Here is a 20,499-nt window from a genome sequence, read left to right as displayed (position 1 = left end):
CCTGCTGCCGTGAGGAGTGAACGGGGTACAGCTTAGGTGAATGTCAAGGATGATGCTTACACTAACCATCGTTGCTTTAGTTGAACAGTGAAGAGCATGAAGTGGCAAGAGAAGGTTCAGTCCACAGAGAAAGGGGAGGGAGGGGTGTGGTGCAGACTAGGCAGTCTGACCTCACAGCCCTGCCCTGGAGCCCAGGCCCCACCACAGGGGTCTCGGTGGGAGCAGTGGGTGTGCTGAGTCACAGAGCAGCTGTTGCTGGCTTAACTCGGTGGTACCTACCCAGTGGCGGGCTACCGGCCCCTGCAAGACCCGCCGAGCACCAGCCTGGTGCGGGCACAGAGGTTGCTGGGCTGCTTCCGGGCAGTGCTCAGCGTGGAGCTGGACCCCGTGGTGAGCCGGCATCCGGGCCGGGTGGGCTGGGGGCTTTCTGCGGCCCTCTGCCCCTCACCGTCCTCTCCTCCCCCGCATCCCCAGGAAGGGCGGCTGGTGGAGAAGGAGAGCTCTGAGTGGCAGTTGCAGGGCCAGCCCACCGTCCTCCTCACCCTGGCCCACATCTTCCATCACTTTGCACCGCTCCTGGTGAGGGGACGCGAGGGAGGGGAAAGGCCCAGGCTGAGGGCTGGGGTGCTGAGGTGTGTGAGGTCCAGTCGCCTCACCTGGCAGGGCCCCCATGACCAGAGCTCTCAGACCTCAAGGATGTCATGGGGCAGCGGGAGCGGGAAGGAGGAGATGCTTCCAGCTGAGGGTATCGGGCTTTCTAGAAAAGATCCAGGGATGGTGACGTCCGAGGCCAAGGGAACAGCCTGTGCAGAGCCCAGAGGGGCTGTGGGGCAGCGGCCTTTCCTGTGTCTCCGTCAGACCCCGGAAGGGCTCCTCCATGTCTTAGGGGTCCTCCAGGGGCCCAGGAGCAGGGTGGGGTGGGGGTGGGGGGCGGCCTGAGAGGGATAGAAGGCTGCCACCTCACCAGCACCCGGCCCTGCTGCAGTGCGAGGTGTACGTGGTGGAGGCCGTGCTCATGAGCTTCCTGCTGGGCGTCGTGGAGGCGGGCCCCCCCAAGCAGGCGCAGACCGTGGTGCACCACGTCCTGGACCTCCTGTGGCTCTTCATGGAGGTGAGGCCAGGATCGGGGAGGTGTGGGCAGGTGTTGGAGAAGGCCACATGGACGGCTGGCCCGGGGCTGCCCTCAGCGGCTCGCCGTACAGCCTGACCCCCTCTCTCAGGACTACGAGGTGCAGGACTGCCTCAAGCAGCTGATGATGTCCCTGTTGCGGCTGTACCGCTTCTCGCCCATCGTCCCCGACCTGAGCCTGCAGGTGGGAGCTCCGGCCCCGGCCCTGAGCCCCCCGGGCCTCCCCCGCCCCCTCTGAGCACCCTCTCCCCACAGATCCACTACCTGCGGCTCACCATCGCCATCCTCAGTCACGAGAAGTCCCGCAAGTTTCTGCTTAGCAACGTCCTGTATCCTCCCTTTGCTGCCAGACAGGCCAGCCCTGCGGTGCCCGCTGGGGTCAGCAGAGGCCCTGGGAGGGCGGTGTGCCTTCAGCCAGGGCTCGCCACGGAGGCTCAGGAGGACCAGAGCCACCTTGTTTCAGGACTCAGCCTTCCAGCACTTTCTCTCCAGAGCAGGGAGGGTAGCACTACGCAGAGGTGGGTGAGGTGCCACCCGCGCCTGCGCTCTTCAGCCAAAGTGCCGCACTTTTATATGTGGTCCATGGTGGGTGTTCCTGCGAGACCTTCTTTACAGAGTCAGCTCTTGTGTTTCCAGAAAAACATGGAGAATGACAGGAGTAGGAAAGAGAGCATGGTTTCGGGCCCCTGGCTGGGAAGCCTGTGCCGGTAACTGTCCTGTCTCTCTGGGGTCCTCAGCCTCTAGGAGGCAGAAGCACATGGATAGGCCACAGCCCTCCGCCCAGCTGTCCCAGCGTCTTCTGCTCCTGTGACAAGCCGTGATCGGGTGCTTGCAGGGAATTGGGCAGGGAATTGACAACCACAGCCCTTTCTCAGGGCTCACAGGCAGGGCAGACAGGCACACAGCAGCCACGGGCCCCTGGGAGGGAGGCGGGCAGGCTCTGGGAGGGCTTCCCAGGGAGGACTCCCGAGGGTGTCCGGGGCCCTGGTGGTGAGTGGAGCTCTGCCTTGACAACCACCAGCTTCGATGTGCTGCGGTCTGTCGTCTTCTTTTACATCAAGAGCCCACTGCGTGTGGAGGAGGCTGGCCTCCAGGAGCTTATCCCGACCACGTGGTGGCCCCACCGCTCCCCAAGGGAGGTGAGCAGGCCTGAGGCAGGTGGGCGCGGTCTCAGCGAGGGCTGACCCGGGCTGTCTGAACCACCTGCGCTTGGCACACAAGGCCACTTCCTGGGCTGAGGGCTGGAGCAGGGCTCTCCTGGGTCCTGGCTGAGTCTTGCTGTCTCGGATCCCCCTGCCCCTGCCCAGGGCAAAGAGGAGGTGAGGGAAGAGACCTCTGAGGAGAGGCTCCGGCGGCGTGCCTACGAACGGGGCTGCCAGAGGCTCAAGAAGCGCATTGAAGGTTGGCCCCCAGCCTCGGGCACTGGGTGGGGGTGGAGGATTTGCGTTCAGGTGTACTTGGGGCACTTGGTGGAGAGCATGCTTAGGTGGGACGCAGGGATCCCTGGTGGTGGAGCCCTGATCCAAAGCTGCTCCCCCCGCCCGTCTCCGGGAGCCTGAGGGTCTGGCCCAGCCTGAGGGTGTCCTGCTCCCCACCCTACCCCCAGTGGTGGAAGAACTACAGGTCCAGATCCTGAAGCTGCTGCTGAACAATAAGGATAACAACGGGGTGAGTGACTCCCAGGCCTGCCTGCGACCCTGGTGGGGAGGGTGCCAGACGGGCCCCAGAGACCCAGAGGGCAGGGCTGGCACGGGCCCTGTGGCAGGGTGCAGGGTGCGGGCTGGGACGCGCCACTGGGTCCAGCCTGGGGCCAGCGTCCTCAGCTCCTCACAGCCTCAGCTTTCCTTTCCCCAAAGGGTGAAGCTTCCAGGTACATCTTCCTGACCAAATTCCGGAAGTTTCTGCAGGAGAATGCCAGCGGCCGGGGGGTAGGTGTCCCCACCACGGCCCCCCAGCTGTGTCATGCGGTTTGCACCTGGCTTCGGGCACCGTCTGCTCGTCCCCTGCTGCCCCGCCCTCCCCACTGAGTCCTGGGTCCCAGGGCAGGGCCTCGGATGAGGAGCAGGCTGGCTCCTGGGCCACACAGACACGTGTCTCACACCTGTATCTACAGAACACACCCATGCTCTGCCCCCCCGAGTACATGGTCTGCTTCCTGCACCGCTTGATCTCAGCCCTGCGCTTCTACTGGGACGAGTACAAGGCTTCGAAACCACGCACCTCCTTCAGTGAGGGTGAGTGTGGCCCGGGCCCCACGTGGCAGGCGCTGGGCAGAGCTGGACACCGGGCAGCCCCTGGGCGTTGGCTGAGGCCAGGGCTGGGGGCACTGTCCCAGGCCTCCTGCCTGATGGAGCCCTGCTCCCTGGGGCACAGTGTTTGCTCTGATGGTCCCCAGCTTCCTGTCCTCCATAGGCCCCTTTCCTTGGTCCTTGCCCGCCCATCCCTTTGTCGGGGATGCCTTGGGTGGGCTCTGAGGTGCTGGGGGCCCTGTATTTGTGTGGAACAGAGTCCTCAAGACTCAGTGGGAGCAGCCTGGATTGGGGGATCTCCCACAGGGCTGGGTCAGGGCCCTCTGATTCTCCCCTGGGTGACGCACAACCAAGAATGCCCCCTTCACCCCAAGTTGTGCCGTTCCTGGAACTGGCGTGAAACGGCAGAGGGCAGGAGTTGTAGGGGAAGGCTGGTCAGGTCGGTGGCCTAGGCCAGGGGTCCTGCTGGGCTCTGACTGCTGGTCTGACCTCGCAGAGGCCTACGTCCCACCCCAGATCTTCTATAACGGAAAGGTGGACTACTTCGACCTGCAGCGCCTCGGAGGCCTCCTTTCACACCTTCGGAAGACGCTCAAAGGTGCGCGTGGTCCGGTGGGTGGTGAGCAGGGCAGCTCCTGAGCCAGCCCTGCCTTGACTGCTGAGCTGCTCTGTGTCCACCAGAGGGTGCCCGAGCTTCCCACCTGCTCAGCCGGGAAGACGCTGCTCTCCCTCCTCTGCCTCGGGCTGTCGGCCAGCTTATTCCTTCCCCTGCATCCACCCCAGAGGAGGTCTGGGAGCCCTGTCATGAAATCCGGGGCTGATGGAGCTGGGGGGGTGGGCCTCGGGGTCTCGGTGAGGGGTGGCGTTGGGTGAGGTGGCACATGTTTGCTGCTTGAGCTGCTTTCGAGGTTGAGCACAAGCGGCTCCGGTGCAGAGGGCTGAGGGCACAGTGTGAACGGTGGCAGAGGTGCCAGCGGCAGCCCAGCATGGCCTGGAGAGGTGTGCCAGAGCCGGTGTGCCAGAGAGGAAAATGAGAGGCGGGAAGCAATGGGAGACGAGGCCCAGGAGTCTGCACGGCAGAGTCTGAAGGCTTGTGGGCTACAGAGTTGCTGGAAGCTCCTTCAGGGACAGGGGTAGCTTCGGAAGGTCCTGAAGCAGAGGAGCGAGGTTGGGGTTGGGAGTCTGCATCGTAAGAAGCTCCCTCTGGATGCTGGGGTATGGAGGGTGGAGTGCAAGGGCCCAGAAAGGAGACAAGGAAGCAAAGTCATCCAGGCGGCAGAGGAGATGGGAGGATGCGGGGGGGAGGGGAGGGGTCAAGGATGAGCCCAGGCTTCCTGCCAGAGGCTGTGGGGTTGAGGCCCCCTCAGGAACAGGAGCTGCAGGAGAGGGTAGTGCGGTGTGTTTGAGGGCCCAGCGATGCAGCCAGGATGAAGGCCTGGGCTGGAGGCAGAGCTGCTATGTCTGGCTGTCAGAATAGAGGTGGAGACAGGTCTACAGTGAGGCCCGGACAGCTCTGGATCAGCTTCAGTTTACGGAGCAGGACAAGGAGGAAAGTCAGAGGAGTAGGGGGCCCCTGGACAGAGTGAGATCACGGAGATAAAGACAGAAGGAGCAACGGGAGAGCCTCCTGCCTCACTCAGCAGGACTTGCCCCACGAGACCCAGGGCCTTACGGTGCAGAGTGAAGGCTGGGTTGGAGCAGGTGGACAGCAAGGCACAGGCACCGTGGTCAATGTGACTCCGGCACGCTCTCGCTGAGGGTGCCGGAGCAGCTCCACCTGTGACCCCTCTCCCCTCCACTAGCCTGATAGCCTTCCTGCCCTTCCTTCTAGATGACCTTGCCTCCAAGGCCAACATCCTGATCGACCCACTGGAGCTCCAGGCGACCACCATGGATGACCTGGACGAGGACGAGGAGCCAGCCCCAGCTGCGGCCCAGGTGCCGCGGTAGGGGCAGGCGGGGGCTTTGTGTTGGGCTGTCCCTCTAGCATCAGGGCTGGAGTGTCACACGGGCCATCTCCCTGTCCGTGCTGGCAAGGAACTTGTCCCCCGGCAGGGTCCCGTGCTGTAGGGGAGGCGTGGAGGGCCGGTGTGGTGGGAGGGCTGCCAGCTGCTGAGGCCGTATGAGACCCCGGGCCTTGAGAGGAACAGTGAAGGCTGGGCGGGGGCAGTTGGAGGACGAGGTGCAGCCGTGCGTAAACGGGGCCCTGTGGGGCCTATCCCCCAGCCAAGTCAAGAGAGCCCTGAGCGGGCCCAGGCCCTGGCATTGTTGAGTGGAGTCTGGCCTCCTCTCTCCACCGCAGCGCCCCATGCAGGCCCTGGCCGTGGGGGGCGCGCTGCCCCTGCCTCGGCCCGGCTGGCTCAGTTCTCCAACCCTGGGCCGAGCCAACCGCTTCCTCAGCACCGCAGCTGTGAGCCTGATGACCCCACGGCGGCCCCTGAGCGCCTCGGAGAAAGTGAAGGTCCGCACGCTGAGCGCAGAGCAGAGGACCCGTGAGGACAGTAGGTGCCAGGCAGGGCCGGGCGGGGCCCCCCTGGCAGAACCTTCTGTCCTGTGAGACTCTTCCCCCTCACAAAGCCAAGTACACCCGTTCCCTCCTGGTCCTGTGGCCTGGCAGCATCTCAAGGGTATGGGAAGTGCACTCTGAGGGCGGGAGATCAATGCTACAGAAATAGGTCCTGGATGCAGGACCTTCCCCGCCCCCGCCCGGCTCCCACATTCTCCCTGCAGGTCCGTCCTGGGGCCCGGGCCACAGGTGAGGGCTCCCTTCTGTTGCGAGACCCCTCCTGGCTCCATAGGCTTAGACGAGAACTGGAATGGCCCCGACCCTGACCCTGACCCTGACCCTGTCCTTCCCCTGTTCCCTAGTCGAGGGTAGCCAGTGGAATGAGGGTCTGCTGGTGGGGCGGCCCCCCGAGGAACCTGAGCATCCCCTCACCGAGAACTCCCTGCTGGAAGTCCTAGATGGCGTCGTCATGATGTATAACCTCAGTGTTCACCAGCAGTTGGGCAAGGTCTCGCACGCGTGTGTCACGTGGTTCTGTGTGTCTGCATGCGTCTGTGTGTGCCCACAAACCCACTTTCTGCAGGGGTGCTTGGGCACAGCTGTGCGCGTGAGCATATGTCACAGCAAGACTAGTGTTTCTGCCCTTTGGGCCTGACCCGGTTGACTTCTGTGGGAGGGGGCTGTCCTAAGGTGAAGGGTTTGGTGGGGCTGGGGTCTGGGCTGTGTGTGGAGAACCACGTGCGAGGTGCCCAAGGGTCCCCCTGGACGTGTGGTGTCCGCTATCTGGTGCTCTAGATGGTGGGAGTGTCCGATGATGTCAACGAGTACGCGATGGCCCTGCGGGACACAGAGGACAAGCTCCGCCGGTGCCCCAAGCGGGTAAGGTGGGCGGGCAGGTGGGACTTGGGGAGGGCAGGCTGTGGCAGAGGGCAGCTCGCTCACTGGGGGTCCCCAGGGCAGCCCACGAGGGAAACCTGCTCCTTGCCCCTGAGGGCTGCCCAACAGCTCCCCTGTCCCCACCCCCCGCCGTGGCCCGCCCACGGCAGTGAGAGTGGGGCCTGCAGCAGGGCCAGGCCCAGCCTGAGCCCTGTTAGCGAGCCGTGGCCTGTGCCAAGGTGCCCGCGCCCAGCCACTAAGTGCTGATGCACACCCACTCTCCTCATCAATTATGGATTTGCCCCGAGTGCTTCCTCGGCCATGTGCAGAGTCAGCAGGAAGCAGGGCCTGCCGCCCTGCCTCCCCTGGAGTCCCTGTGCCGTAGCTCTCCGAGCTGGAGACCAGAGCCATTCCCTGTCTGGGCAGCCCCTGGCCCACACCTGCCTGCCCACAGAGCCCGGGCTTGTTCAGGGCAAAAGCAGCTGCCGGAGCTGCAGTTCTAGCCTGGCATTCCTGGGGGGACCCCACCACGGGCTCAGCTCAGCCCCACGTCCATGCTCTGAGGGGCCCCGAGGCCCTGGCTTGCCCAAGCCCACCAGCAGGTCAGACTGAAGAGAGTTTTGAAGAGTGGAGCTGGGTCCACCCCGCTCTGTGCCTGCCCTGGGCACAGTGGGCCCTGCCAAGCTGCGTGGGTCTGGGCACGGGGCCCTGTGCTGACTGCCCTCTGCTCCTCCTCCTTGGGTGGCAGAGGAAGGACATCTTGGCAGAGCTGAGCAAGAGCCAGAAGGTCTTCTCAGAAAAGCTGGACCACCTGAGCCGCCGCCTGGCCTGGGTCCACGCCGCCGTTTACTCCCAGGTGAGCAGGGCGGCCTCGGCCCGCGGCTGCTCCCTCCGCCGGCTCCCGGACTGGCCACTGACTGGGCCGGGTGCTGCCGGCCTCGGGCACACACCTGCCCCCTCCCAGCTCCTCAGGCTCCGTCCCACCCTGTGCCATAACCCCTATCTTTTCATGCCCGTGAACTCAAGCAGATGCCGTCCGTGGGCCGCAGTGCCCCGTTCGAGCTCTCATGGTCCCCCTTGGAGGACCAGTCTGTCCCGCCTGCCCCCGGGCCTGCTGCCTCTCCTCCTCTTCTCCCAGCGCGTCCAGGGTGCTTGGCCTCCCCAGCCTCAGTCTGCTTCTCGGACTCCCTCCATCCCCTGCTGTTAAGGACACTGGCTTGTTCCCTTCTCACTCATTCATTCCCTCATTCATTGAATAGTGTGCCCAGATCCTGGAGAATGTCACATGCCTTCGTGACCTGGTAGTTCAGCAACAAACCAGAAAGCTGAGTCTGCCCTCCCAGGACAGATGAACAGACGGTGCACTCCTTCTGTGACTGTTTCGACACCCCTCTCCCGGCCCTGGCCCTACAGCACTTATTTTATCTCCCCAGCTGCCCTGGCATCTCCCCTGCAACCAAGCAAGCGCCCCTGGATGCTCCCCAGGTGCCCGTGTCAGGGCGTCTGTTCACCTTCGTGGACATGCCCCTCCTGCATGAGTGGGTGATCACAACCCTTGGTCTCCCTGTCTCTACCCGGCCATCTCTGCTTGCTCTCTCTTCTGGTGGCTCCTCCTCAACCCCACCCACCTCCACCTGTTACCCCTCTGCTCCAGCCCCACAAAGATGGGCACTGTCTTCCCACCACTGGGATTTCATGCCCATCCACCTCCCTCCATAGGCAGTCTTGCCACCCCCTCCCTCACTGTCTTCTTAGGGACCTCACCCTCCCATCTCTCTACCTTCTTTTTGAATCATGATAAACTATATACAACATAAAATTTACCATCTTAATCATTTGAAAAAATCATGGTAAAATACAATACGTGCCTTACCGTCTTGATCATTTTAAATCACGTGTTTTAAATCATGTGTTTAATAGCGTTAAATGTGTTTACATCGCTGGGCAGCCACCTCCAGAACTCTCTCCATCATCTCCCCAAACTGAGACTTAGACCCACTAACTCCCCACTCCCCCGCACCTCTGTTCCCAATCACAGTTCTACTTTCTGTCTCTGAAGTTGACTGCTCTCGGTACCACACATAAGTAGACTTTTGGTCACTGGCTTATTTCACGTTGCATTACCATCTCATGGTCCATCTATGCTGTAGCATGTCAGGACTTCTTTCCGTTTTGAGAGTGAGTAAATATTCCGTTGTGTGTGTATCATGTGTTGTTTACACACTTATCCCTCTGTGGACATTTGAGGTGGTTCTACCTTTTGGTTATTATGAATAATGCAGCTGTGAACATGGGGTGCTAATACCTTTTCAGGATCCCGTTTTTAAAAATTCTGTTGGGTATATAACCAGAAGCAAAATTGCTGGATCGTGTAGTAATTTTGTTTTTAATTTTTTTGAGGAGCTGCCGTATTATTTCTCGTAGCGACTGCAGCAGCCCCACTAGCAGGACTGCGGGTTCTAATTTCTGCCTTTCCTCACCAATAATTGTCACTGAAAAAAAGTTTTCACTGATAATAATCCTAACCTGTGTAAAGTGGTACCTCATTATGGCTTGACTTGCATCTGCCTAGAGGTTAGTAACGTCGACCTTACTGGGTATTTTATATCCTTTGAAGAAATGTCTAGTCCCTCCTTTTGCTTAGCTTTTAATTTGATGGTTTTTCTGTTTTTGACTTGTAGGAGTTCTTTCTGCATTCTGGGTATTAACCCCTTAGCACATTACAATTAACAAATATCTTCTCCCACTCTGTGGGTTGTCTTACTGCTCTGTTGATTGTGTTCTTTGATGCACACTTAAAAGTTTTAAAAATATTAATTTATTTGGCTGCACTGGGTCTTAGTTGAGGCACGTGGACTCTTTAGTTGGGAGCACAGAGTCTTAGCGACTGGACCACCAGGGAAGTCCCTCGCTCCCACGGCCCCTCCGTGCCTCCACACTCCCGGCGGTCCAGTCCTTTGCTGTCCTGGACTTGGCCGTGGCTGTAGCTTCCTCGCGGGCTCATCCCCACTTGCACCTGCAGCCCCTTCTGCTCTGGGCAGCGTCCCAACAGAGGCTTCTGGTCACAAGGCACCTCTCACTTAAGGCCTTGCGTACCTTGAAACAGTGCAGACAGGCTTCTGGCTGGGGCTGTAGCGCTGCCTCGCCAGGCTGGTGGCCTGTCCTGCCCGCCCAGCAGTGCTTGATCACATCTACCTGAGCTCCTCTCCTGCTTCCTGGAGTCCAGCCCTTACGTCGTGCTCCTGGGAGAGCTTTCCTCAGCCCCCGACTGGGCTGCACCTCATGACACCCCCCCACCCCCCCGCTCCGCAGCAGCCTGGCAGTACCTGTCCACCCCACCTCCCCCCGCAGGAGAAGATGCAGGACATTTACTGGCTGCTTCGAGTCTGCCTGCGGACCATCGAGCACGGTGACCGCACGGGTTCTCTCTTTGCCTTCATGCCCGAGTTCTACCTGAGCGTGGCCATCAACAGCTACAGCGCCCTCAAGAATTACTTCAGCCCCGTGCATAGCATGGAGGAGCTCCCAGGTGATGGGGCCATTCAGGCTGGGAGGGGGCAAAAAAGGGGCCTTTGCGGAGTGAGCCCCAGGAGCCCTGTTCTGAGCCCCCATGACCCAGAAGCACACATCCCACATGGGCTCAGACAGCATCAGACAAGCATCTGCACAAGTCCCGCTTGGCGGAGAGCCCCATCCTAGGACCAGCAGCCACAGACCTAACAGCTGCTCCCTGCATGAGGAGGAGAGCAGACAAGATGGAGTACAGGCTGTGAGGAGCCCCGCCCCGCCCCGCCAGGACTGTCACTTCCTTCTTGGTGCTGCTGCGGCCCAGGAGCCAGCCAGCCTCTCACCCTCCGCCCTGGCACTGACCATGGGGTGTGGCATCCCACGCAGGGGCAGGTGGGCTTGCAGATCACAGCAAGGAGCGGGGGCCCTGCCGGTGGCCACAAGGAGCAGGGGCTTCGCGCAGACCCCGGATTCCAGGATGGGCTTGGCTGGATCAGGCTGTGGGCTTTTAGGCTCCTGGCCTGTCCCCTGCCCTGCCCTCAGCCTCGGGGCCTACCCAGCCCCCATCCTGAGTCTGTGCCTTAGTCTCTGGCCAACCATTAGTGAAGGTACTGCCTAAAGTCCCCAGATGGCAGCTTGGGCCCAGACTGGCCTTTGGAGCTGGCTCTGGAGCCCGCTCCCCAAGCCCACCACCAAGAGATGTGCCTGCTGCTGGCGTCTGCACTCCCCACCAGCTCATCCTGTCACCCCACCCTGCAGGCTACGAGGAGACCCTGACCCGTCTGGCTGCCATCCTTGCCAAACACTTTGCAGACACACGCATTGTGGGCACTGGTGAGGCGCTGGACAGAGGGCTTGGGGGGATGGGAACAGGGTAGCACCCCGGGCTGGCCATTTTCTGCACAGATTGCCCCCAGGTCGGGGTAAGGCATGGGCACCAGGATCATGCCAGGCACCTGCTGAGGTATGGCCTGTCCCGGCAGACATCCGGGACTCACTGATGCAGGCCCTGGCCAGCTACGTGTGCTACCCCAACTCCCTGCGAGCCGTGGAGCGGATCCCTGAGGAGCAGTGAGTGGGGGTCCGGGGGCAGGGGGCAGGCATGCTGCCCTGCACAGCATGAGCCTCACCCCGGGCCCACCACCCGTTGCTCTTGCAGGCGCATTGCCATGGTGAGGAACCTCCTGGCTCCCTATGAGCAACGGCCCTGGGCCCAGACCAACTGGATCCTGGTTCGGCTCTGGCGGGTAAGGCTGGCTAGAGGGGAAGTGGCTGTGGCTGGAGGGGTTTCCCTGCCCCACTGACCTCCTGGCGTCTCTACCCCCAGGGCTGTGGGTTCGGGTACCGCTATACACGGCTGCCACACCTGCTAAAAACCAAACCTGAGGATGCCAGTCTGCCCAGCCTCCAGAGTGAGTACCCAGGTCTGGCAGGCAGGGGACCCTCACCCGCTGCTCTGAGGTTCTCACAGACTTCCCCACTTCTCCCAGCCCCAGTCCTGTACTCGCTGTGGGCCCCGAACTTCCTGTCCATCCCCCAGGGTTTCCATTCTCTCCTTCCTCCAATCCGAGGACACTCTGGGACTATCTCTGCACACCCATGGGTGCTGGAAGCTCATGCACCGAGCGCGCCCTGTCCCTTGTCCTCTGACCCAGCTCCCTGACCTCCAGGCTTGTCCCAACTCCATCTTCTCTGCCCCTTTACTTCCACCTGGTGGTGCTGACCTTGGATACCTGAGTCAAGGCAGGGGCACAGACTGGGGGTTGGCCAGGGCCCCAGAGGCTGTCCAGGGGGCTACCTGGAGGAAGGGGCCATTTATTGGGAGCAAAGTCTGCATTCTCTGTCCTGTGAGCCCGAGGACCTTCACTGGGCCCAGCCCAGAGTCTTGGGCAGTCTAGCTTGCAGAGCCCACCTCCCCCATGCTGTACCTGCCCCACACGGTGGCCTGCTTCAGCCCACAGGGTGTTTCTGCCCTTGTGGGCAGTGTTTGGGCCTAATGGGGTCCCCAGAGGCCAAAGGCCTTGTGGCACGTCCTTGCCAGTTGCCTTGGTCCTGGCTCTAGAGTGGACCTGAGCTGCCCGTGGAGAGCAGGGGGCAGATCCACGTCCGCTGCTGCCGGAACTATTGATTTGCTCGGGGGAGGGCTGGCCAGCCCGGGTGCGGCTGAGGGCTCTGGTTACTGCTGCCTGTCAGCCCAGACTTGGCGCCCACCACCTCAGCCATCTGCCAAGGCCACACCAAGGGCAGCAGAGGACGGGAGGATGGCAAGGCTCAAAGTAGGCTCTTGGGGAGGATGGCCTTGACATGAGAGGAGAGGGCTCTGGGCCGCCCTGTCTGTCTAGCACACCCTGAAGGGCATGTGACTGTGGACTTGCTGGCGCTTGGGGGCCGTTCTAGAACTTGGGGTGGGTTGGGGGTTGGGAACAACTGCAGCCTGTGGTTGGCCCAGCAGAGGGAGGGGACAGGTTTAGCCCTAACTCCTGGTAGCGCTACACGCTGTGCCCCTGCCTTTGAGACCTGAGGTTCCCAGAGAGCCGTCTCTCTGCCCTTAGCCAGCGGCCCCGTAAGGGAGGACAGAGGCGGGCAGGCGAGGCTGCTGACCGGGGTGTGATGATGCCCAGCTACTGCCCCCCACCCTGTGCCCGCAGAGCCCTGCCCCTCCACCCTGCTGCAGCAGCACATGGCAGACCTGCTGCGGGAGGGTCCGGACGTGGCCCCCAGCTTCCTCAACAGTGTCCTCAACCAGCTCAACTGGGCCTTCTCCGAGTTCATTGGCATGATCCAGGAGGTGGGTCACAGGGGCGCCTTGCGGGCCGGGGGTGGCAGAGGACGAGGCACCACCTGCAGTGTGGGCAGACTCCTGACAGGCGCCCACGTGGCGGGGCTCAGATCCAGCAGGCTGCGGAGCGCCTGGAGCGGAACTTTGTGGACAGCCGGCAGCTTAAGGTATGCGCCACCTGCTTTGACCTGTCGGTCAGCCTGCTGCGCGTCCTGGAGATGACCATCACGCTGGTGCCGGAGATCTTCCTCGACTGGGCCCGGCCAACCTCTGAGATGCTGCTGCGGCGGCTCGCACAGGTGTGTCCATCCGGGCAAGGGGTCGGGACCCTGGGGACACCCTAGTGGTGAGCCCGCCCACCCACCCACCAACGGGTTCCTGCCCCACAGCTGCTCAATCAGGTGCTGAACCGGGTGACAGCTGAGAGGAACCTCTTTGACCGTGTGGTCACCCTGCGGCTGCCTGGTGAGGACCTAGAAGCCCGGGACCCAACACACTGCAGGCCTCGGTTCCTCTGCCCGGAGCAGTGCTGCCTGACCCGACAGCCTGCACCGGACCGCTGGGGCCTGGCACGCCCAGCCTAGCTCAGCTGTCTGCAGGGAGGACGGAGGGAAGCGCTGGAGGCCCTGCAGCAGGAGCACTTTCAAGGCTCACCCCCCGCTCCCTTCCCCACAGGCCTGGAGAGTGTGGACCACTACCCCATTCTGGTGGCAGTGACCGGCATCCTGGTGCGGCTCCTGGTGCATGGCCCAGCCTCAGGGTGAGTGCTGGGGAGCGCGCTCCCCTCTGGGGGCTGGGCGGGGCTCACCCTCACGTGGGCCTCAGTCAGGCCTGGGCACCGAAGGAAGCTAGAAGAGGTGTGAACCCAGTAACGAGTAACTAGGTGGCCATGGCAGCAGCTCGGAGCAGGAGAACCCAGGACCTCAGCAGTGCAGGCGCCCTGGCCTCGGGCACCGAGAGGCAGTGCTAGGGGTGGGGGTGCCATCCTACCATGCCAAGACAGCCCTCCTGGGCTTCAGAGCTGAGTGCACACACCTGGGTCTGAAGCCTCCAACAGTGAGCATGTACTGCCTTTATTAAGAAATCCCATGACAGCTGGATCCAGGACACTTGTGGGCCCCCTGGCCCAGCCCCTCCCTGGTGTCCCCACAGTGGGAGCAGTGAGATGCATATGAAGCCAGGGCACTACTTTAGCCATTAGGGCTGAGACCAGTGCCAGCCCTTAAGAGGATTCTACCCTCAGGGGACAGCGAGTTCCAGCTGGGCCTTCGGGTCTCAGTCAGGCTTTTTACAGACAAGCTGGGGGCACAGGCCGTGGCACCCCTTACTGCTGTCTTGCGAGCCCATGGGAGAGGCCCTGCCCTCAGTGGCCTGTGATGCCCACGGGGTCCCTTAAGGAGCTTACTTGCTGCTTGCCTGGTCACCAGACTGCATAGACTTGTGAAGCTTGAAGTAGCTGAATGTAGGTGCACGGGGAGTCATATTTCACCAGAGCAAGGGCTTGGAATTTCCTCTTTGCACCCTGCAGGTGGGGACTGGTCTTCATTTGAAGTCCTCCTCCTCTTCCCCTGCAGGCCGCTCCCTTCCCGTCCCCTTGGGGAGTGGGAAGTGGTCACGGTTCCCTGCCTCACCACCACTCTCCATAATGGCTGGCCGCCTTGGCCTGCCACTCATTCTGGGGCTCTGGTTGCAAGGGCTCTTCCAGCTGGGCCTTGGTTCCAATCCTCATGGGCACACGTAGGCCCTGCTAGATCCCAGTGATGGGGAGAAGCAGGAGAGAGGTAGGAGACCTGAAGTCCTCTACCAGTGGGGTCGCTGTGGGAGGCTGGAGGACCAAGCCCACGGCTTCCCACCAGCAGCTGGCAGTTGTTCGGGTAGCAGCTGGGAGCAGGGCAAGCAGCAGGCAGGCAGCGGCCTCAGTGGGGGCCATGGGCAGCCTAGGTCATCACCAGACCTTCAGAGGCTGTGGAGCTAGTGGACTCGGAGCCAGCCTTGAGCCACAGGCCCGAGGGATTGTAGAGGTCGAAGTCTTCCGCTACCGCTAGCTGCACACGACCATTGAGGCCCCTCCTGCCAGGCTCCAGAAAGACCACGTGCTTGTGGACACTGGCTTTGCGGCTGGGTGCGTCAGGTGGCGTGGTGCTGAGTACCGAGGACTGTGCGCTCAGCTCCCGGAGCGGGCTGGGTGTTTGGGGCCAGCGGCGGCATCGGCGGCAGCAGTGGCAGGTGCGGCGGCAGCAGCGGCGGCAGCCGGGGCAGGGCGGTGCGAACAGGTAGAGGAGCACGAGCGTCAGGCCCACGGCGCAGCCCAGCAGCGTGGTGAAGCCGGTGTTGAAAGCGTCGGGCTCCGGGTGGGGAAAGGACACACTCACGTTGTACTCGTGCGTCTGGTTGTGATGCAGGCGGGGCCCGGTGGCCAGGCACACAAAGACACCCTCGTGCCACGGCTGCACACTGCCGATGGCCAGGCTGCCGTCGGCCAGCACGGCGATGCTGCCATTGCGAGATCCTGGTGCCACGAGCAGCTCGTGCTGCGGGGAAACCCAGGCCACACGTAGGGCTGGGGCACTAGTGTTGCAGTGTAGCCGCAGGGACTGCCCCACCTGCACGTGCAGCTGCTCTTCTGGCCGCTCCAGGTCCTGAGCCAGGGCCACCGAGCAGTTCTCGAAGACACGGCTGTGCGCAAAGAAGCGCACGCGGGAGTCAGGTACCTTGAAGGCCAGGCAGGTGTACTCGCGGGCAAAGTCGCTCACGGCACTGAGCCCCCGCTGGTGCCAGCGTCGCAGCAGGTGGTAGAGACGGCAGTCACAGGGTAACGGGTTGTCGTGCAGGTAAAGGCCGTTCTTGAGAAAAGCAGGCAGCGCAGCCAGGTCAGGCACAGGGGTGCGTCCTATGTGGTTGGAGGAGAGATCCAGAATACGTAGGTGGGCCGCGCCCAGCCCGTGCAGGTGGTTGAAAGAGAAGGATGAGAGTTTGTTGTAGCCTAGGTAGAGACGACTGAGTGTGCCCAAGCGGTGGAAGGCACGTTCGTCCAAGTGCGCCAGGTGGTTATTGAACAGAAGCAGCGTCTCCAGTGCTCCCAGCCCGTCGAGGTCGTGGCGGCCAAGTGCCCGCAGGGCGTTAGATGATAGATCGAGCAGCCGCAGGCCACTGGCGTTGGTGAAAACTCCCCGACCCAGTGCCTCCAGCTCATTGTGATTTAAATGCAGGGCGCGGAGCCGGGACAGGGGCGCCAGCCAGCCAGGGGGCAGGCGCTGGAGCCCATTGTGACTCAGGTCGAGGTCTGCAGCCGCGGCCGGTAACCTGACCGGCACCTCCCGCAGCCCCAGGCCGGCGCAATCCAGCAGGTCGGCAGCACAGACGCATTTGTGGGGGCAGTTATGAGGCGCGTGGGGCAGGAAGCTGTCTGAGTCCTGAGTGCCTAATCCGACGCGCAGCAGGCACAGTAGTGTGCTCTGCAGCACCAGCCGGGCCATATCGGAGGCTGCCGGGGCCAGGACAGGGCAGCTCAGTGGGCGGCACAGATCCGAGACTCACCCGCTTCTCCGGTGAGAAGTGCCGGGCGACGGTCAGCGAGCCAGGATGCGGGCTCCTTCTCGCAAGGCCGACTAGTTCCACGTTTGGAGATGTGAGTTGGCCGCGCTCGCTCACCACGCCCTTCTCGGGCTTCCCCAGCTCCCTCCTGGAGTGCCTTCCTGAGCGCGCTCAAGCTTCTAAATACTCCCCGGGAGGCGATTTCTCAGGGGGCGGGGCCGCCGGCTCCCATTGGCTCCCACTGGAGGGGCGGGGCCGTCGCGTCCCGCCCCCGCCCCCCCCCCCCCGCGACCGTAGTCCTCGCGTGGCCGCCAGGGGGCGCGAGTTTGGCCGGCGGCTTTCCAGAGGACCTGTCTCCCGGAAGAGAAGAGGAAACCTGGGAGGTACGCCTTCCAGCTGCTTGTGGTTTTTTTTTTTACAAGATAAACGTGTATTAGAGATGGCGTTTTCCTTGAAGGATTATTGTGTATGAGGGGCAGGTGTTTCTTCTGTAGGGTTAATGTGTAAGAGAGAGCAAGTGGACTTTCACCATCTCATGGTGGTGCCCCCTTTGACCTGCTCAGGAGCGGGTCCTTACTGGAATCGAGGACTTTACTGGGAGGATCTGAGAGCAGGAGGGAGATAGGGTGTGACGAACAAGGATGTAATGGGAGTGGGCTGGACTTTCACAGAACCCCACCCCTCCAATAATAGGGATTTCAGGCCCAGGCTCCTGACTTCCCTTGTACCCTCTCCTACCTAGGACGGAGAGAGCCACATCAGTGCTCCTGGCTGACCCCTGCTTCCAGCTCCGCTCCATATCCTACCTGTTGGGGCAGCCGGAGCCCCCAGCCCCTGGCACTGCTTTGCCTGCCCCTGACCGGAAGCATTTCTCCCTACAGAGTTGTAAGTGGGCCAGGGAAGACAGGGATTTGGGGCTGGGTCAGGTCAGTTGTCTTAAGAGCAAATTCCCAGGCTGGAAATACTAAAGAGGCACTGGGTTCTGAGGCCACATTTGGCCTGACACCTCCTCCCACCCCACCCCCACCACAGATACAGATTACATCAATGTGGAGGAGCTGGCCCAGGTGGAACAGATGTTGGCACACCTAACCTCTGCATCTGCGCAGGTGGCAGCTGCCTCCCTGGTGAGTGGGGCCACAGCAGCTCAGTACATGTCAGCACAACCGTGTGTGTGTAGTGCACACCCCCTTGTCTGGGTGTCTGACCCAGCCCACCCTGCACTCTGCTCCCTGCAGCCCACCAGTGAGGAAGACCTCTGCCCCATCTGCTACGCTCACCCCATCTCTGCTGTGTTCCAGCCCTGTGGCCACAAGTCCTGCAAGTACGTGGGCCCCTCGGGCACGGGGGGTGGGGGGGTGGGAGGGGGCTACACCAGCCACTGGCGCACCCTGCCGTTGCAGAGCTTGCATTGACCAGCACCTGATGAACAATAAGGACTGCTTCTTCTGCAAAGCCACCATCGTGTCGGTGGAGGACTGGGACAAGGCTGCCCACGCAAGTGCCACTTCCTCGGCTGCCTAGGCCCGCCTCGCCCACACGCAGGAACCTCCACCCCTCAACTCAAAGCCAGGCTGGGCCCTGTTCATGAGCCCCTTGCCCCGTCCCCCTCCCCTCCCCACCCCATCCCACCTCCTCGCCTGTGTGAACCTCGTCAGCAGAGGCCCAGCTGTGCCCTATTTGTGCCTCAGCTTGATTTTCAGTCAGGGCCGCGGTGAGCATTAAATTATTATTCCATACAGTCCCGGCCCAGTTGTTCTTAAGGGAGTGGCCTTTGTGGGGTATGTCCAACAAGGATCTTGCCCGATTATGTCCATGGGAGAAGGCAGGTATCTGGCAACTTCAGTCTTATCCAGTCCTCCCCAGTCATATGGCAATGAGTCCAGGGCCTTTGGACGCGTCAAGCCAGTGTTCCCCTTGTCACTGGGGAAATGGGCTCGACCGGCCCCGCAGCACCCCTCACATGATGATGCGAGGCTCCGGCACCGACTCACCAATAGACTTGTGGGGCAACACGCTGGCCCCGTTGAGGTAGAGCTCGTCGTTGACGATGACATCCTCGCCCAGCACTGTCACATTCTCCATGCGCACCTGCGGGGAGGAGGCGGGCACGGCAGTGAGGCAAAGGTGGTCCCCACCCTCCCCACCGAGCCCAGCCCAGAGCTTACCCACTGGCCCACGCGGCAGCGCCAGCCCACGATACAAGACTCCAGCCAGGAGTGGGAGCGGATGTGGGCGTCTCGCAGCACGGTGCACCGCCGAATGCACACGCCATCCTCCACCACCACACCGGGACCCAGACTCACATTGGGGCCGATGCTGCAGTTCTCACCAATACGGGCACTTGGGTCCTGAGGACAGCGGGGAAAACCCAAGTGGGCCACCTGTCCTCCTGGATGGAGGAGACAGATTATGGGCTGGGCAAGGGCCTCACCACCAGCACGTTGCCCACAATGCCAGGGCCTGAGCACAGCTGCTCAGGATGCTTCTGTCGCAGTGACTGTAGGAAGAGGCACATGCCAGTGAGGAAATCCTTGGGCTGCCCGATGTCCATCCAGAAGCCTGCAGGGGGAGAATGCATCAGGGGGCTCAGCCCAGCCACAGACCACCCCCACCCGGTGGCCTCCCTGCCTCACCCTGCAACTCCATGGCATAGAGCTGCCCTTCCTTGGCCATGACAGGGAAGATCTCCTTCTCAATGGATGTGGGCTGCAGCTGTGAGAGTGGGCAGCTCGTGAGCAGGGTCATGGCAGTGGTGGCCTGTCCTACCCAGCCCACCCAGCAGCTGGCTTCTACACACCTGGATGCGCCGTAGCACTGAAGGACTCAGGATGTACATGCCTGCATTGATCTTGTTGGACACAAACACCTGCGGCTTCTCCACGAACCGGTGAATGCGGCCTGTGTCTGCCTCACACACCACCACACCGTACTTAGAGGGTTCCTCCACTTTGGTCACCTGAGTGCAGGGGGACTTCAGGCCTAGTCCAGTACTCCTGAGCCTTGATGTACATGCTGTCCTAAATTTCCCACGCTTTGTCCCCAATGCTTAAAGGCACAAACTGCACAGCTCTACACCCACACCACCACCGGGTAGTTCAAGGCTGCAGAGTGGGAGACACTGGGCATGAGGACATGAGTATCAGAGAAAGAAAACGTGCTATCTTACCACAATGGAGCCCTCCTGACCGTGGTGCCGGTGGAATTGCACCATGGCTTCGAAGGGGAAATCGCAGATCACGTCACTGTTGAGGACGAAAAAAGGGTCTGCAGTCTCACAGAGCAAGTCTCGGGCCAGGGCCAGGGGCCCAGCTGGGGGAAACGGAGGCCACCATCATCTTGAGGGTCTGAGCCCCTGGAACCAGGCTCAGCAATCCCCATCCAAGCTTAATCTTGCCCTTTCCTGGCCCTAAACCCTCTCCAAGGGATCTTGCTGTCTCTCCTGACCTGTCCCCAGAGGCTCCTCTTCGTGGGACATGGAGATTCGGATTCCTAGCTGGAAGGGAGAAACGCCCCGTCAGTTTCCTCTCATCAGAGTGAAGAGCAGGGACCAAGGGAAAGGGCCAAAAGTCAGTGAGTGCCTCACCTTTTGCTCCTGCGCTTTCATTTCCTTCTCCAACACCTGAGACATATAACTCACGGCCAGAATCACGTGGTCCACGCCGGCCTGGGGGACAGAACAGCGCCCGCCGCCAGGCAGGCTCAGCCGAAGGCACGGACGTCCCCGATGCCCAATCCCTGGCCAATCCCACGACCTACCAAGACCCCGACCCGGGCCTTACCGCAGCCAGCGCCTCCACTTGATGCAGCAAGATGGGCTTATTGCAGAAGTCCACCAGCGGCTTCGGGATGCTTAGCGTCAGCGGCCGCAGACGCGTCCCATAACCGCCCACCAAAATCAGTGCCTTCATTGCACCTG

The 20,499-nt window shown here is 61.9% G+C and overlaps 3 protein-coding genes across 9 annotated transcripts in view; 1 reads left to right on the top strand and 2 right to left on the bottom strand.

The window, feature by feature from the left end:
* The window catches only part of RNF123 (ring finger protein 123), a 27,242-nt gene extending 8,921 nt beyond the window's left edge, over positions 1-18,321 (top strand). For 4 of the 6 annotated variants that reach the window (XM_044934387.2, XM_006053269.4, XM_025272886.3 and 1 more), the window contains 29 exons: positions 276-390; positions 475-579; positions 986-1,111; positions 1,221-1,313; positions 1,385-1,458; positions 2,151-2,268; positions 2,437-2,530; positions 2,736-2,797; positions 2,986-3,057; positions 3,243-3,363; positions 3,875-3,976; positions 5,210-5,316; positions 5,681-5,879; positions 6,247-6,392; positions 6,680-6,763; positions 7,509-7,616; positions 10,112-10,289; positions 11,027-11,101; positions 11,251-11,338; positions 11,427-11,514; positions 11,595-11,679; positions 12,916-13,055; positions 13,157-13,345; positions 13,436-13,511; positions 13,722-13,806; positions 17,323-17,465; positions 17,613-17,707; positions 17,819-17,904; positions 17,984-18,321. In XM_044934387.2, the coding sequence (XP_044790322.1) occupies positions 276-390; positions 475-579; positions 986-1,111; positions 1,221-1,313; positions 1,385-1,458; positions 2,151-2,268; positions 2,437-2,530; positions 2,736-2,797; positions 2,986-3,057; positions 3,243-3,363; positions 3,875-3,976; positions 5,210-5,316; positions 5,681-5,879; positions 6,247-6,392; positions 6,680-6,763; positions 7,509-7,616; positions 10,112-10,289; positions 11,027-11,101; positions 11,251-11,338; positions 11,427-11,514; positions 11,595-11,679; positions 12,916-13,055; positions 13,157-13,345; positions 13,436-13,511; positions 13,722-13,806; positions 17,323-17,465; positions 17,613-17,707; positions 17,819-17,904; positions 17,984-18,104 (3,175 nt within the window). In that variant the 3' untranslated portion in view covers positions 18,105-18,321. The other 2 variants (XM_006053272.4, XM_044934388.2) reach the window with 2 other exon arrangements.
* Positions 14,101-16,851, bottom strand: AMIGO3 (adhesion molecule with Ig like domain 3). The gene has a single exon (XM_006053268.4). The coding sequence runs from the start codon at positions 16,520-16,522 to the stop codon at positions 14,984-14,986; it is 1,539 nt and encodes a 512-aa protein (XP_006053330.3). The 5' UTR covers positions 16,523-16,851; the 3' UTR covers positions 14,101-14,983.
* GMPPB (GDP-mannose pyrophosphorylase B) lies at positions 18,291-20,499 on the bottom strand. Of its 2 annotated transcripts, XM_006053267.4 has the most exons (9): positions 20,363-20,499; positions 20,167-20,247; positions 20,028-20,076; positions 19,750-19,892; positions 19,381-19,539; positions 19,217-19,295; positions 19,015-19,142; positions 18,749-18,931; positions 18,291-18,671 (listed from the first exon to the last, which is right to left on the bottom strand). In XM_006053267.4, exons 1-9 carry the CDS (start codon positions 20,489-20,491, stop codon positions 18,540-18,542), a joined length of 1,083 nt encoding a protein of 360 aa, XP_006053329.1. In that variant the 5' UTR covers positions 20,492-20,499; the 3' UTR covers positions 18,291-18,539. The 2 variants fall into 2 exon arrangements, with proteins under 2 accessions (XP_006053329.1, XP_044790335.1); XM_044934400.2 differs by lacking the exon at positions 19,381-19,539.

The sequence above is a fragment of the Bubalus bubalis genome, chromosome 21, assembly GCF_019923935.1.
Source record: "Bubalus bubalis isolate 160015118507 breed Murrah chromosome 21, NDDB_SH_1, whole genome shotgun sequence".
In the NCBI taxonomy this organism is placed as follows: domain Eukaryota; kingdom Metazoa; phylum Chordata; class Mammalia; order Artiodactyla; family Bovidae; genus Bubalus; species Bubalus bubalis.
Note: the sequence above shows the minus strand (reverse complement) of the source record. Positions and strands in the feature narration are given on the sequence as shown.